General features: G+C 43.1%; 2 protein-coding genes across 2 annotated transcripts in view; both read right to left on the bottom strand.

The window, feature by feature from the left end:
• The window catches only part of atp9b (ATPase phospholipid transporting 9B), a gene marked incomplete at its 5' end in the record, with an annotated part of 39,235 nt that extends 35,422 nt beyond the window's left edge, over nucleotides 1–3,813 (bottom strand). The window contains 2 exons of the mRNA XM_080516002.1: nucleotides 670–843; nucleotides 3,734–3,813. Coding sequence (XP_080372128.1) covers nucleotides 670–843; nucleotides 3,734–3,813 — 254 coding nt within the window. The remainder of the gene's footprint in view (nucleotides 1–669; nucleotides 844–3,733) is intronic.
• Nucleotides 3,814–5,067: 1,254 nt separating this feature from the next.
• Nucleotides 5,068–14,506, bottom strand: sall3b (spalt-like transcription factor 3b). The gene is made up of 4 exons (XM_080516540.1): nucleotides 14,202–14,506; nucleotides 7,270–10,245; nucleotides 6,853–7,181; nucleotides 5,068–5,916 (listed from the first exon to the last, which is right to left on the bottom strand). Exons 1-4 carry the CDS (start codon nucleotides 14,281–14,283, stop codon nucleotides 5,524–5,526), a joined length of 3,780 nt encoding a protein of 1,259 aa, XP_080372666.1. The 5' UTR covers nucleotides 14,284–14,506; the 3' UTR covers nucleotides 5,068–5,523.
• Between the last annotated feature and the right edge of the window lie 893 nt (nucleotides 14,507–15,399).

Raw genomic sequence — 15,399 nt, 5'->3', positions numbered from 1 at the left:
CAGAATGACAAACCACCCACACACTGGTTACGCTTAAGAATGCAACAAATAAAGGAACAACTTTTTACTGCATAACAAGTATAAACATCCTTGGATTTGAGTAATATGACATTCATGATTAAACTTTACAAGACAAAACTTTTTTTTTACCTCTTTATATTTTGATATTAGAAAGCTCACCACAATGCACAAAGGCATAGATCAGTAATGAAAAAGCCCCAACATAGTATTTAATGGGACCAGGGTGCCAAAACGTCATTTGTGGTGCAGTTTTTTACATCATGTTGATGCTTTTGCATCACACATATTGCATTTCCATTGCATCTCAATAGTTCCCAATGTACAAATATTACAAAAGTGTAATAACAAAGAGGTTATTTCTGCTGTAAGAATGTCAGTTAGCAATAAACCATATGGTGTTAGAAATTCTGTAGCTGTAGCTTTAAATCTGACGTAAGTTACAAACATCTGTGGGCTGAGCAGTGGAGTGAAACATATCAGCCGAGTTCTTATTGAGACCATTCAAAGAAAGTTGCAAATGAAATTTGTGGAATCAACTGAATGAAAGGAACCAGTGAACAATGAGCTGAACACACCACCACGTAGACGTCAAAGTTCCCTACGCCTTTAAATAAAAGCTCAACATCACTGTTGTAATAGCAGAATCACCTGCCACACAGGACTTTCCAGCCTCCCAGGAGGAACCAGCCGAGGCCTCGCTGTCTCTGGTTGACCCGGGCTCGGGGCAGAGTCTGGTAGTCGCTCTCGTCATTCTCAAAGGCTTCCTCCGACATCATCAGAGGCATTTCATCCAAGTTGGAGGGCTCATCTTCTGAAGAATACCTGGAGGATCAGTGAAACATAATGCTGCGACATTTTCTTTTTGGAGCCAAAAAGTGACGAGACCCAAAGTATATTAGTTTTAAATATTCGAGACAGCTTCACCAGACTAAAGATGCACTTATAAAATAAGTCATTTTATTAGGTGCACCAGACAAACGTTTGCATCCTTAATTGCAACGGGCATTCAAACATGTTTTGTAACATCAGATGTGGCACATTTAATGAAAGAAAAGAGGCAAAATTAGAGCTTTTCAGTTCCTCCATCCCCAAACATGTCAATGTCACATCACTCACATAATGTAATAAACACTTCTGAGAAGCCTTCAGAGACTGGATGAGTCACAATGAAACCAGGCGACATGCAGAACAAAGACTCAGATTTCAAATGAAGCACGTACAGACGTACATTAAATAAACATGTAAACAATCAAAAGAGACTTGCACTGAAGCCAACTTGCAACAAACAAAACCACAGTGAAATTAAGATAGAAACAAAATTGACAGCATTTTGATTAGTCTGTTCAGTGGCTCTCTTTTACCGCAACAACGTCTTTTAACTTGCACGTAAACTTGGCTCGTTTTTACACGAAAAGCCCTTCTTCAGACAAATCAGATAGAAACTCGGGTCCCTTTGCTAAACTAAAAACTCGGAATGTGAATTGTTGCAGTTCATTAACTACAAAGATGAAGGACAAGACGATGAAGAGACGTTGCCGTTTTGTTTACACACGGTTGACATTTGCCCACAAAGTGCAATATTAGCTGCAGTGTTTCTTTCTTGCTACAGAACTCCCACATGTTTTTATATAACGACTGGACTCTCAATCCTGCAGGAGCGTGGGCCGATGCGTAAAAATGTTTACTGGCATCACTGACAGAGCTGTTAACACTTTGGATCGGTGAAAAAAGCTTCAGGATCAGTGCCGAGGAGCAATCTGACCTACATTATGTCTTTATTTCATGATGCAACCTCAATTCAAAAGACTAAATTGTTTCCATTATGAACAAGATAAGGAAGGAATTCAGTGTAACTGAGATATTTCAGGGGTTTTTTTCCCCAACCAAGCTTTATAGTAGGGCGAATCAATGTGCACAATATACATATGGAGAAAGACTGACTGACCTGCACAGGGACCGTAAATCATCTTTACATCCACTGCGCATTCATAAATTTAAAAGGATAGAATATTAAAAAAATCAAGAGAAGTGTGATTAATTGCAGTTACACCCTAAACAAGTGACATCCTTATTTATTTCACACGAGATGCTGGTGTGATAGAACTAACAAGAAAAGAAAAAAAAACAGCAAGTGTAAATTCTGGGCAAGAGAAAGCACACCGTCATCACCGTCATCCAAATACTCAATAATACTGTACATCGAGCTCTCAGTGGTAATTGTTAAAAAGCTTTGATTTTGCTCCAGTATTTTATCTTGCAAGTGAAGAAATGTGGTTGATGCCTAAAAAAATGACAAATATGTTTGTCTAAATAGCCACAATTTCATAGCAACTATTAACAATGACCCTGCAACTTTTAACTTCCTCCTCAGCTTGAGGTTATCAAGAATTGCTCCAGGAATCGTTCAATGCTGACAGCTGCATTATTGTACATTTCAACTTTTCTCTTCAAGGAACTTGTTTTTCCAAAGGACGTGAAACACAAAGTTCCCTCCGTCCTGACCCGGCCTCATCTTTATGACGTGCGAACATGACGTAACTGTGCTGTTGTAATCTAGTTACATATACTCAAATAAACCTATAAATCTATGATGACTACTTCTACCTCAAACACTTTAGCAGCATTATCTTTTAATTAAAGTCACAAGTTCATATTTGTCAAATGGAGGTTCAGAGCAAATGTCTGTTTACAACTTCCCCATTATTCAAAATGCTTTTTTTTTTTTTTTAATATCCATCGCAATTGTGGAACACACTTTCTAATTTCTAATTCTCACCACATACAATGTAGGAAGAGTAGCTCCCATATTCACATTTTTGAAGTGGCTTTGCTATATTTTCCTTCATTTTACCAGCTTATGTAAATATTTTTTAGGTGAGCTTCTAGAGAAATGAAATGTGCCTAAAACACATTGTAACCTCTGCTCAAAGCCACAAGTTTATACCCACAATACAAACACAACTTTGAACCAGCTCCGCTACTTTATGTGGAGTCAAGGCTTAAACGCACCACAATTAATGTTAATACACTGGCTCAGCATCTCTACGACGTGATCAGCAGCAATTTATACGTGAAACACTGAACCAGTTCTCTTTATTTAACGCCACGAACTAATCCCAGACGCTCAACATTGTAAACACGGATACTAATTTCCTAACCTGTTCAACATTAGCCTTCTGTATCCCCAAAGCCACAAACGCACCAAATATGAGAGTGAGATGACTGTAAACAAACTACAAAACACCTTGAAACTTTTTTTTTAAAATCTTGCCAATCTTAATCCGGTTCAAAACATGAACCTCCCGGTGAATCATGACTGTTGTCGGCTAACAAGGAGCAACTTAATCAACACAAACATCATGTGTACCAAATTAAACGCCAGCGTGGACTCGACAATAATATCTGACACTGGAAACCACTAACGCCCAGTAACAGGATGTCGGTGTGTTTTTTTGTGGAGACAGGGTGGGTGTTTAAGGTATTTTTAATTTTTTTTTAGCTGTGTCAGTGATGGTTTAAGCACATTAGCTGTCAGAACAGAGAATCCGGGGGAGCTGTCACGTTAGCAACACAAGCTAACGATCACGACCCCGCACACAAACCCAGACCCCGGGGGGGACAACCCCGACCCGGCCGGGTCACACCAAATCACTCGAACAGCTCCGCGTTCAGTACCCGACCCCAAAAACGGCCCCTTGAGCCCCGTCCATACCTGGAAAGTCTGGCGGAGTGGTAATACGGGATTCTCTTCGAGTTCTTCCGCACCGGATTTAACGGGATGCTGTCAGCCATCTTGGCTGGGCATTACGTACATGACGTCACACTAAGCGTCGAGGATTTGTGTTGCATTCATGTACTTTGCAAATACGTCGTAACTATTGGCTTTACTCCAGAGAAAGGATTTGTCAACATGGGTAATTCAAAGGTATGGGGCACGGGTTGAAAGAAAGACGGGTTTTTTTAGAGTATTTGAAAATTTTGTATTTAAAAAAAATACAACCAAGGACAAAAACTGAGACTTTGACCAATCTTGATTCAAAACTCGTAACAAATATGGAAATTCCCATATTTCATGAAGGCGCATGAATTTCTTGGATTTCGCTGTTTTGAAGTGGCTTTTCAGGATTAAATAATCCAAGGGAATAAGATTTGAAAATTGGGGATTGCATATCACGCTGTCATAAAATGAGATACGATCTATAAATCTGAGAGCATCAACTGGAACTATTGACTGAAAGTGTAAATTGATCTAATTATCCAATTATTTAAATAATATCTACAAGCACCTTTGACCCGTGTCACTTTCAGCTTTTGACAAACAGGTCATTGCCTTATAAGAAGCCTGAAAGAAGCAATGATGGTTGTTTAAGCATTTCAATAGACTGATTATATTCCAGTTCTTTACATGGAATAATCAATCTGTCCATCCTCTATAATGCTTTGTATAATTCAATATTTGGAGGGTTGGAGCTGATCCAAGTTGACAGTGGGTGAATGTAGATTACACCTTTAACAGGTCTCCAGGTCTTCACTAGGAGAGGCAGAGAGGCACACACATTCACACCAACACACATTTTTAAACCAAAATAGTCCAAAAAGGCAGAGAGGAGGAAGGAAAACATTGTGGGGGGGGGGGGTTTGTCCCAAACACATGGAGAACAGGCAAACTCAGGGATTTCCAACCTGACTCGAACAGGGAATATTTTCACTGTGAGCCACATCATTGCTGTGCAGCCATGTGCTGTGCAGCCATGTGGCTCAGTGTGTTCCAAAAAACCAGACCTTTGTTTTCTATTACTTTTGTCCGTCGTGTAATGTGTTCCTGCATTACAGTTCTTATTTGATACAGCAACAAAAATACTATAGATCTATAAGAGGACATGCAAATCAGTTATTGGGCACACCAATTGTTTTAAAAACAAGTGTACAACTCACCTTCTGATCTGCGAGTTTCCCATCATGACAAATAATTTTAATAATCAACATTTTTTTTTTTTAATAATCTGAAATAAGACATGTTAGACAGAGTGAGGTATTGAGGTGAACATACATGGTGTGTTCTGATTTTTATTCGACTCAAAACTGTTATTTCACGACAGCTTTTCTCACCATAACATTGACAGCAGATCTTTGCAGTTGAAAAACATTGGTATTTACGAGCATGTTTTGTGCTTTGCACCAGCTAGCAGCAAGTGGGCAGCTGTCCGGAGGAGAGAGCAGACTCTTTGCATTATTGATCTGAACAAATGTTTCTTTCTTCAGAGCAACTGTACTTCTACGTACCACGTCCTCAGGTACAGGTTGAACAATGTATCGGAAAAAATAAATTCACAAATGACTGCAAAGTAAAATAGCAAAATGTGGATATCCTACTGTTGTCTGTCAATTGATAAAAAGTTCATTTTGAAGCCTATATATAATACATAAAGAAACAAGATGTTTTACAAATACTTTAATGTCCATAACAATTTGCATAAGAATTTAATCAACATTCAGCTTATTTCAATTGATTCCAATTTCTTTGCTGTCGTCGATCAGCATAGAAAAGTGTCTGTTATTTCCCAGGTCCATGCCAGTCTTGGTCAGGCCGGTCATCGGGCTTCCTGCGGTGTTCACCCTGTCCATGCCTGCACTCAGAGGGTGAAGCTGAGCGATGCCCCTGTTCTGAATCACCGAGATCTCGTTGTTCTTCATGACCAGGCTGTTGGTGATAGCCGTGGCGTAGCGGTTCCAAAATCCGGGGTCGACGTTCATCGCCCGAGCAGCCAGGTCCTTCTGAAACATCTCCCCGAACTTCATGGCCTCTCCGCCCAGCAGGGCCATAGGGTTCTCCACAGAGAGTCGCCTGCCGCGCCTGGCCGGTGCGTTGTTCCACATGTGAGTTCCCATATGAACCTGAAGAGGACATTTTAAGAGATTTGATGTTGTGGATTTTTTTTTTTTTTTGTAATTTCAAAAGATCAGCATAGTTAAACAATCCTTGGAGTAAATTGTCAATGGACTTGTGTTGGCATTAACTGGTGTGCTGATGGAACTTTTTTTCCCCCCCTGAAGCACCATTAATTATCAATTTATGGGGAAACTTTGGACAGACTCTCCCAAAACATAATTCAATCACTATAGTTGTTAAAAATAAATAAATAAATCTTTGCCCATCAACATTTTGATTACTCAAGTCATTTTTTGAGAAAAGGCATCATAAATGTATCATTCTTGGAACAAAATGAAGAAAACCTTGTGTTTTGTTGGCTTTTCATGACCACAAACTCAAAACTTATTCTTTTTCCCCCCTTATAATCAACAAAACAGGCTGTTTAGATGTGTCCCCTTATAGCCGTTTGCAATCGACGCACCTTTTAATATCCAGTGACATTTTATGAACAAGACTGATTGCAACATTCTCGAAGACAAAAAAACAACCATTAATTGCAGGTCTGCACTTCTTTTTTTTCTTTTCTTTTTTTAAAGACTCAGACATTTTGCCAATTCATCCACTCTCCAAATATGCTTGTGGAGCAGTCAATATGTCACTGCACTAAATTATGCATAAGGCTTTCATCCCATGGAATTTTATGTGCATTTGGCAGAGTTTTGATTTTGAAAGGTGCAAGCTGATACTTTCAGTTCCCTTTAGTGTTAATGTAATAATGAAAGCAAAACTACATTGTGGGGCACAACTTGCACAAGTACTGGTCGAGTGGGAACTATTCTGAGTCAAAGAAAGGTTTCACAACAGTTTTGTCATATGATCTTCTGACAATCTGTCAAAGCTTCGTTTCTCTGTATCTCTATATAATTGGAGAAGGAGGTCTGTCGGCATCGTCCACCTACTTTCAGATTTCCTTTCGTGGTGAAAGCTCGGCCGCAGATGGAGCAGACAAACGGTTTCTCCCCGGTGTGCGTTCGCTCGTGGATCTGAAGGGCGCTCGCCGACGAGAAGTTCTTGGCGCAGACGTTGCAGTTGTGCTGCTTCGGTGTTCGGCGCGGAGGCGCCGGGCCGAGCAGCGAGGTCACGCCCGGGCTGCCGACCGCCGGATACCCAGGAGCGACGTGCAAGCTGAACGGAGGTTGCTGGCCGTCCATCAGACTGTTTGAGTGACCGTGACCATTCATCTCCGCTTTTATCACACCGGCTGACGAGCTGGTGATTAGGCTTTGACCTGCAAGTGGAACAGCAATAGACGCGTTAAGTTACCAACACCAAACGTAGGATTTTTTCTAGATGCACCCTTGATATTCCAGCGTTACCTCTGTCTCTGCTCAGCTGGAATGACATCGTGTAAGGAGCCTCCTCTTTCACAGATAGTTTGCCGGGCGGTGCTCCTCTCAGCTCCTGGGCAGCTGCTGATGCGGAGGTCGGAGACTCCGGAGACTCAGATTGCTCTCTCTTTACCGAAGCTGCCAAAGGCTCCTGGGACTTCGGCCTGCTGTTGTCCACTGCCGGTGATTTGATCGTCATGCCGTCGGAGCTGCTTTGAAAGGGAGACGCCGACACGCCAGGTGAGCGTGAGGATTCGGACACACGTGGACTGTTTTCACTGCCGTTCTCCGCCCTCCTCTCCGATAAAGCTCCTTCAATATTTAGCTGGCTGTCATCTTTAAAACCATTTGTTAGAGGTTTTACACCAAACATGTGGTTTAGGTTTACAGTGCAGTCAATCATCTTCATTTGGTTCTCCAGAGCTGCTATACTTGAAAGAACAGGGAAGGGTTGAGTGGGCGAGTTACAGTCAGAGCGGATGGATTTATCCAGCACGTTTTCTACATCGTCGTCCTCGTCGTCATTGTCCTCCTCCATTGAAATGTCATCATTGTCGTTGCTGCTGAGACTGTCAAAGTTCTCGTGGATGGACATATCGCCGTCCACCTCATGCAGCACGTCCATCAGGGGCGAGTCTGAAATCTGCCCGACCATGTGCATGCGGATGTGCTGCTGCAGAACAACAGCGTTGGTGAACTTCTTCTGGCAGATGGGGCACGAGTGTTGCACCTGAACCGGAGGATTCTCTCTGTGGACGCCGATGTGAGTCTTCAGGTTCCCTTTGGTGGTGAACGCCCTACCGCACACTTTGCATTTAAAGGGCCTCTCGCCTGTGTGGATGCGGTAGTGCATCTTCAGCGCGCTCTGACAACTGAGGACTCGGTGACAGAGGACACACTGGTTGGGGTCAGTGATCTTTTTGTCAATATTCTCCACCAGCTGCTGAAGCTTTGAGGTCTCAGACGTTTGCATAGAATCCAGGAGGCTACCTGATGGGAATTTAGTTTCCTCCAAGTTTAATGGGAGGGGAGGAGAGTTGGAGAGAGGTGAAGTTGAGGTGATGGGTTCAGGAGTGGTGGTCACAGATAGGATGGTGGTGCCGGGTGCCTCAGTAGGGTTGTTGGCTTTCTGTCTCAGGGTGCAGCTTTGGGGCCGGTGAATCCCCTCTTTTTTCAGTATATTGGAGGCTTCTGTCTCACGGTTAGACTGTGGAGACTCTGAAACAGGAGAGAAATGAGCCTCACTGCCTCTGTGGTTAGGTGACAAAGATACACATTCACCAGGAGCTGGCTGATAGGGAGATTTAACAGATGGTGTTACACTTACAGGGTCATTTGAGCCTCCGATACTGGTAATGGTGGAGGACAGCGGAAGACCCATAGTGGCTGGCAGAGTTGCTACAACAGGCTTGCTATCCAGCCATGAGGAGACGGGTTTTTCTGGAGGGATAGACATCCCATAGGGAATCCCAGAACTTGTTGGCACATTGTCTAGATATTCTGGCACAGGGAAGGGGTTCATCTGAACATGAGGATACTTTTCTTTATGCCTCTGAAAGTGCACCTTTAAGTTCCCCTTTGTGGAAAAGCGGTTGCCGCAGATGTTGCATTTGAAGGGCCGCTCTCCTGTATGGGAGCGCAGGTGGATCTGCAGAGCGCTGTCGCTGCCAAACACTTTGGCACAGAACCTGCATTTATGCTTGAAGAAGGGCTCCTCTGGGCTGGGCTTTGCTTCGAACAAGGACACGTTGGGCAGTTTCCCTTTCCTGTGCTTCATCAAGGCCGCAAGAGGGTCAAGTGCATTCGCTGTGGCAGCAATGCTGGCCAAGGGATTGGGGAAAATGACACTGCTGGGGGGGCTCTGAGGTAGAAACGGCAGACTGGAGGATGAGCCGAGGAGGCTGCTCTGGGCCAGGGAGAGGGAGCTGGAGGAGCTCAGCGTCTGAGCGCTGCTGGTGTGTTGGCCGGTGTACGGAGGCAACAGAGTGGAGATGCTGCTGCTGCTGCTGCAGCTGGAGAGAGTTGGGGTTGAATTTTCCGAGGAGGCTGAGGTACATGTAGCGTCTCGGTGGTCTCTGAACGTGGACTGTCCGCATATAGTTTGCGAGGGGAGACTTTGTGACTTTTCAAGCACAGAAGACAAAGAAACGGCAGCCTGTCCGTTTATGGTTGAAGGCATCGTTCCCGACAGCGGCAGGATGGGAGGAGGGATGATGCCTTGAGAGGGGAAAGGGTGTGGCGCCAGAGGCAGGGACCTGGAGATTGGGTTTAATGCTGCTTGTGTTGGTTGCCTGTTCATGACGGCGACCTGGCTGCAGATCTGCTCGATAAGCTGCAGCTGGTGGACCTGTTGTTGCTGCAGAGCGAGCAGGTGCTCCAGGATCACCGGGATGGCTGCCGAAGCCACCTTCCCTCCCGGGCCACTGCCGTTGATCCCCTGGGAGAACTGGGCGACGGCCACCCTGGTGCTGTGAAGAATCTCCAGTGTCACGTTTGTGCTCGGCATGCTGTAGATGCCAGCTGCCGACATCTGCGGAGAAGTGGACTCGGCCAACTCTGGAGGCGGAGGGCTGGAGGTGACGGTGTATCCCGTGTCCCGCGGGCAGTGCTCGAGCTCCATGGTGTCATCCCGCTCCCTCCCTTCCTCCAAGTTATCCAAACTGTCGTCGTCGTTCACCAGCGTCTCTCCCAGCTCAAAGCCAGCGTCTGTGGACTCGGCCGCGGATGAGTCGCTGGACGCGACGCTGGGAACCGGAGAGGGCCCGGCGGGGGAGTCCTCAGGAGCAGGCGTCCCCTCGCTGTCCTTCACTATCAGCACCAGGGGATCCTCAGTGCACACTTTAAGATGCTCACTCAGTTCGGTCCAAGAGAAAAACTGAGCACAGCATTTGTCACAGATGTGCATGTCCTCGCTGCTGTGGCAGCCTCCGCTGGCGTCCTCTCTCTCCATGTCCTCCACAGCATCTGAGAAAAAAAAGAAAAAAAAGAAAGACTGTAAAACCGCTCATTTATTGTCCTGAACTTTCACCAGAGGGACACATTTCCTCTTACACACACACACACACAGCAGAGAGTCTGTTTCTGAACTCATTCTGTGTTGATAAGCATTATTCACACTCACTGAACTTTGTAATCCACAAGATATTCAAGAGTACGGTTACATATTCTGGGAATCATCCAAAGCACATAAGAATTATAGTTTAGTAATGCAACACAGACCATGAGCCATGCAGAGTTTAAATATATCCTTTTTTCCAGCTACAAAAGGGAACATTTAAAGCTTTTTAATAGTTTCATTTCACATTAATAATTATTATGAACATTGTATGTGCATTGCTCATAAAGCTTAGTTCATTCTTCATCAGTTTGAATGCAATGGGTCTCATTTAGAAAAACAAAACAAAAAACGTTTAAGTGTCGACAAAGGTTTCAAACTCACACCGCGAATTTCAGATGTTAATCTGTCTCTAAAAATCAATACAGCTCAATGAAGTTATCTGACCTCTCAATTGTGCATTCAGACAAATAATGAAATCCCATACAGTACATTGATTTTCCCCTGCGTTCATATAATGTAATGTGTGTGTGTGCCAAAAATGAAATGGGTGTTTTCACACGTATTGGTTAAAATATGTCCTCAGAGAATGTGAAATAAACTTTATCATACAAGCCATCCATAATTTTTTAACTTCCATGCCAATATAGGCAAATCAATTTGCTTTCTAATTCAGGGCTCCTTTTAATAACCGACACCATAAGTTATTGTTGGTAGTAGCAGTCAGCAATTAGCAGAATGTGACAGCAGGCTTTGGATGGAAATCCAGTAAGAAACGCATCTAATTTGAAACGTTATAGTTTTAAAACTTATGACTTCTTTCAGTTTTGCACTTTCAAACAAATGTGATTGTATATAAAAGGTATTAATTTTCTGTATATTTTTATCCTTGCTTCCATCTTCCAACAACAGCTCAAAGTAGGATTTTTGTTTAGTTTGCAATTGTTCCATCCCGTATCCAACCCAAGGAGTGAAAACTGCTTGAAAATCCTGGTATGCATTTAAGTTTTTTTTTACTGCATTATAATTTTAACTATTTAAAGACCACCAGAGCTGCGATTTACTAATCAGAAACAAGGGCATCACAAGAAATTTTAAAAAACAGCGATTATATTCACATATTCTATCAACAGTGTGGCACATTAAATGAATTAAAACAGATTGACATGCCTGAATTTCCTGCCTTGGAAAGGCAAGAAGAACTACAAACATTTGTTCTTGCTACACACAACACCACATATCACTCACCTCGCACATTTTAATCCAACTACACTTCTTTTTTCTTCCACCTCGCACTTCTGACTTTCCTTTAGTCCCATTTCAGTGGCCAACATGTGAAAATATTTCACACTTTATATTCACTGTTGCATCTGTTCAGGTTTTGCCCCATTAGGAAACAGACAGTTTTAGCAGATGGAAAGACTTCAGGGGGAAACCAGCAGTAAATTATTGCTACATCCATCCAACCTTCCTCGAATTGATTTAAAAACAATCATTCAAAAATAACAAAATCTACAAAACATGAAAAAAATCTGAGGTGTAGCAATGACTGAGCAGGAAAAAAATAAATAATTTATCAATTTAGTCTGACCATAGTCACAATACGTGTGCTGCACATTTGTCAGATTTAAAGCCATTCACACTTACATGTGTAAGTAGCAGATTCAACATGAATACGTGCATTTGTGGCCACATAAGTGCTCGCCCTCGTTCTATTTGTGTATATATTCCTGAGTGTGTGTGTGTGTGTGTGTGTGTGTGTGTGTGTGTGTGTGTGTGTGTGTGTGTGTGTGTGTGTGTGTGTGTGTTTTATTTACACTCTAATTATCACCACCTTCAAGAATCAGACCCTGTGTGCTCCTGCTCAGGAGAACCTGAAACGGCTGATACATTTACAATTACGCAAACACGCTTGACAAATCCTCCTGCAAACAAGCAACACAATGTCTGTATTAATGAGGACGTTAGGTGACCAACACGTAGCTTAAAACAGCCCGAGATTAACATCCGATTTTAACTTATTTTAGCCCCAAAAACTACTGCTGTGCGCAGAGTCAAGTGGCAAAATCTATTCGAAAGTCAGACGTGTCTGAGGTAAATAATCATTCTTTGAGCCACAGGGTGGGTGGTCCGAGGATCACCAGGGCGATTCAGCAAACACAGGAGTGAAAACACTTCCACTGTTATAGTTGAGGATTTTATCCACGCTTTGTCAGGTTTACCTCCAGTGAAAACAAAGATCAGATTTGATTTAAATCTTTAGATACATTTCCAAATGTAATACCACTGATAGGAATTTATTTAAAAATGTCACCATTGCTCAATCCATAATGTTTGGGGGTCAGAAAACAGATTTATGTGTGTTTCTTGTGTGGTTTCGCAATGAGGGGAGAGGGGGAAAAAAAAATCCCGAAGCTTCAGCAGAAAAGCAAACAGACTCTCAGCAGCATTAACGCCTCTTTGCCTCTCTGTGCGACCTCTGAGCCTCGGAGGTCAGCGGTTCAGATGTACTAATTGTATTATGATCCAGACATGGACCACTTGCCCCTCGCAGGGTGAGACTGACAAAGGTTAAGTCAGCAGGCTCAATCAAAGCCCATCTCAGAGTGTTTGAGCCCCCTGCATGGCTGCTGGGCTGTGGGAGGGCCCGAGTGAGGAGGGCCTCTTCCACACTCCACAGCAACAAAAGATAAAGTCACATTTTACTGGCAAAAAAAAAAGGAGGTGACAACTGCTCAAAATCTTAATAAATATGTTAACGTGAGATGGTAATTTGCAGGCCTTTTACTTCAGAAGATGGAGAGAAAAAAATAACGGATGGAGAAATGTATCATTAATTACACATCATGAAGAGTTTTATTAAATTAGAATAATCGAATTAATATATAGTTATCCAGTGTCAAATAAAGCTTGGTGGGATGTAAAACGATTTAAAGGCCAAACTTGATTTCCTTTCAATTTGGAATTAACATTTTAAATCAGATTTGGCAGATTTAATTGTTAATTTACGATTGCACATATGAGTTTACGCTCAAATCTTGTTTTGATTAAAAGGTTCAAATAACACCCAGGCTGACCTGCAGGTGCAGCAGGACACCGTTGTCTAATTAAATATTAAAATATGTAAGCTTCTGGGGTATCATAGCATGCGCACTGAATGTGATTTAATCCAATTACATACAATATGAAAATTGCTGATAATCATAAATATTAACTGCTATACAGTGGCGGGGTTTAATCGAAACTTATATCATTAAGATCATGAAAACAATTACAAAGTTCGATACATTATTTTGTTATTATTGCTGCTAATTTATAAAGTGAATGTTTATCATTAAAAGAGAAAATGTCCGTGAGCGAAAATAAAAGATTGAATTAAAACATAAACTCAGATTACAGTAATCAAACTGCATTTGTGAGGGTGTTCAGATCATTTGCTCTATTTTTGTGCATTGTGCAGTTGTTCAAAGTTTGCCTTGCATTTGATAAGTTTGTAATTCTAAACAAAAGTTTGTCGCTTTTACGCAGCCGCTGTTTGTGATCTCTCGGTAAAACTTACATTTTTAAAAGGTGTTTCATCCTAACTTATTTCAGTTTCATTAATCTAGGCTTTGTTGAACACATTTTAAGCTAAACGAGTTTTAATTACAGTCATTAAAAACTGAAAATGAATCAATTAAATAAATAAGAGTCGCCAAAAAAAGAGAGAAAAGGTGAAAATAAACTGAGAAAGTTTGTCTTGCGCTTCGTGTCAAAAAGCTTGTTTGCTGGAACCACACACACACGAAAGTCTTGGGAGGACTTCTGGTTCTTCTTCAATCCGCTCGTCCTGCAGCTGATGGAGGCAGTGAAAGTGGACACGTACCATTCGCGCGGAGGAGTCCGCTCCGCGTCGCCTCTCCGTCCGACCCGAGGTGCTGCGGTTTGGATTGCTTGCGCCGGGACATGTCGGTGTGTTTGTGCCGCTCTCCGCTGCCTTCCGCCGGATCATCTACGAGAGGCGACTGGGACCGTCCAGAGGGAGCGGGGTCTGTGAAATAAGCGCTCGGAGGTTGGTGCCGATGCCCGCCTGCAGATTGCGCATGTCAGTGTAATTATGATGGAGGACGGATAATGCTTTTACGACTCGAGCTGCCCTTCGATGGGTGATTGGCTGCGGTCCATCCAACTCGCAGAGAGATATGGAAATGAGGGAGAGCGTTTAATAATAATCAGTTCACTTCCTGTCCGGTGCGCAGCCACTTTTACGCACAATTCCGAGAGGCGTCGACATGGTTTAGTCCGACCTGAACTCCCGTGCGCGTGTCGTGGGGTTTTTGGAGAAGCCTTGTGTGTGACTCTGAGGTCTGAAGAAGCATCTTCGGAGTCCGTCCAGGTGCCAGACTCACTTGTTTCCTCTCTGAGCTCTTCAATGAGCCTGCGTGGGGAGGGAGGAAAAAAGGACTCTTCTGCTGGATGTCCCGACTCGATCTTACGCACACGCTCAAAGCAGCAGCAGCAACACTGACCAGAAACCTCCACTGGGGAAAAAAAGAGGAAAAAAAACAACAGGATCCCCCTTAAAAAAAAAAAAAAAAGCTTCACAACTGGGATAATGACCCGACGCGTCAATTTAAACCAGAATAAATAGGTGCGAAAAGTCGAACTTTGCGCGTAACCAAGTCGCTCACGTCGCGCGTGGGTCCGATCTGAAAGTGGTGGCTGTCGGAAGTGAGACTCCCTGGTTCGTCAGAGGCACCGGCGCTGAGAAGCTCTCTCCTTGCTGCCTCCGCCTCCGGTCCATCATTAGATGCCCCTCAGCCGCTGCGATAGGCTACTGCCAGGATACCACAGGAGGTGTTCTTGCTTCATTTGTTACGACCTCCCACAATTTGGCGCCATAATAGACTGGGGGGGAAGAAGAAAAAAAATATCTCAATGTTGGAGAAGGAATCTTCCCAACTGAGTGAAGTTTAAAGACAAAAACCTAAATAGCTTGACCTTATTTGTTTAGCTTTTATATAGATTCTGGTGGCTGCAGCGACACCGACTTCTAAGATTGAAGGGTAGACCCAGCAGTGTTA

The sequence above is a fragment of the Blennius ocellaris genome (genome assembly GCF_963422515.1).
Source record: "Blennius ocellaris genome assembly, chromosome: 20".
Lineage (NCBI taxonomy): Eukaryota > Metazoa > Chordata > Actinopteri > Blenniiformes > Blenniidae > Blennius > Blennius ocellaris.
Note: the sequence above shows the minus strand (reverse complement) of the source record. Positions and strands in the feature narration are given on the sequence as shown.

Bases quoted from the DNA above. Each gene is read 5' to 3' on its own strand.
- sall3b (XM_080516540.1), bottom strand. From the start codon at position 14,283: ATGTCCCGGCGCAAGCAATCCAAACCGCAGCACCTCGGGTCGGACGGA. The intron at 10,246-14,201 runs GTACGTGTCCAC...TTTTTTTCTCAG, and splicing joins CGGACTCCTCCGCGCGAATG to ATGCTGTGGAGGACATGGAG. The intron at 7,182-7,269 runs GTAACGCTGGAA...TTCCACTTGCAG, and splicing joins CCAGCTGAGCAGAGACAGAG to GTCAAAGCCTAATCACCAGC.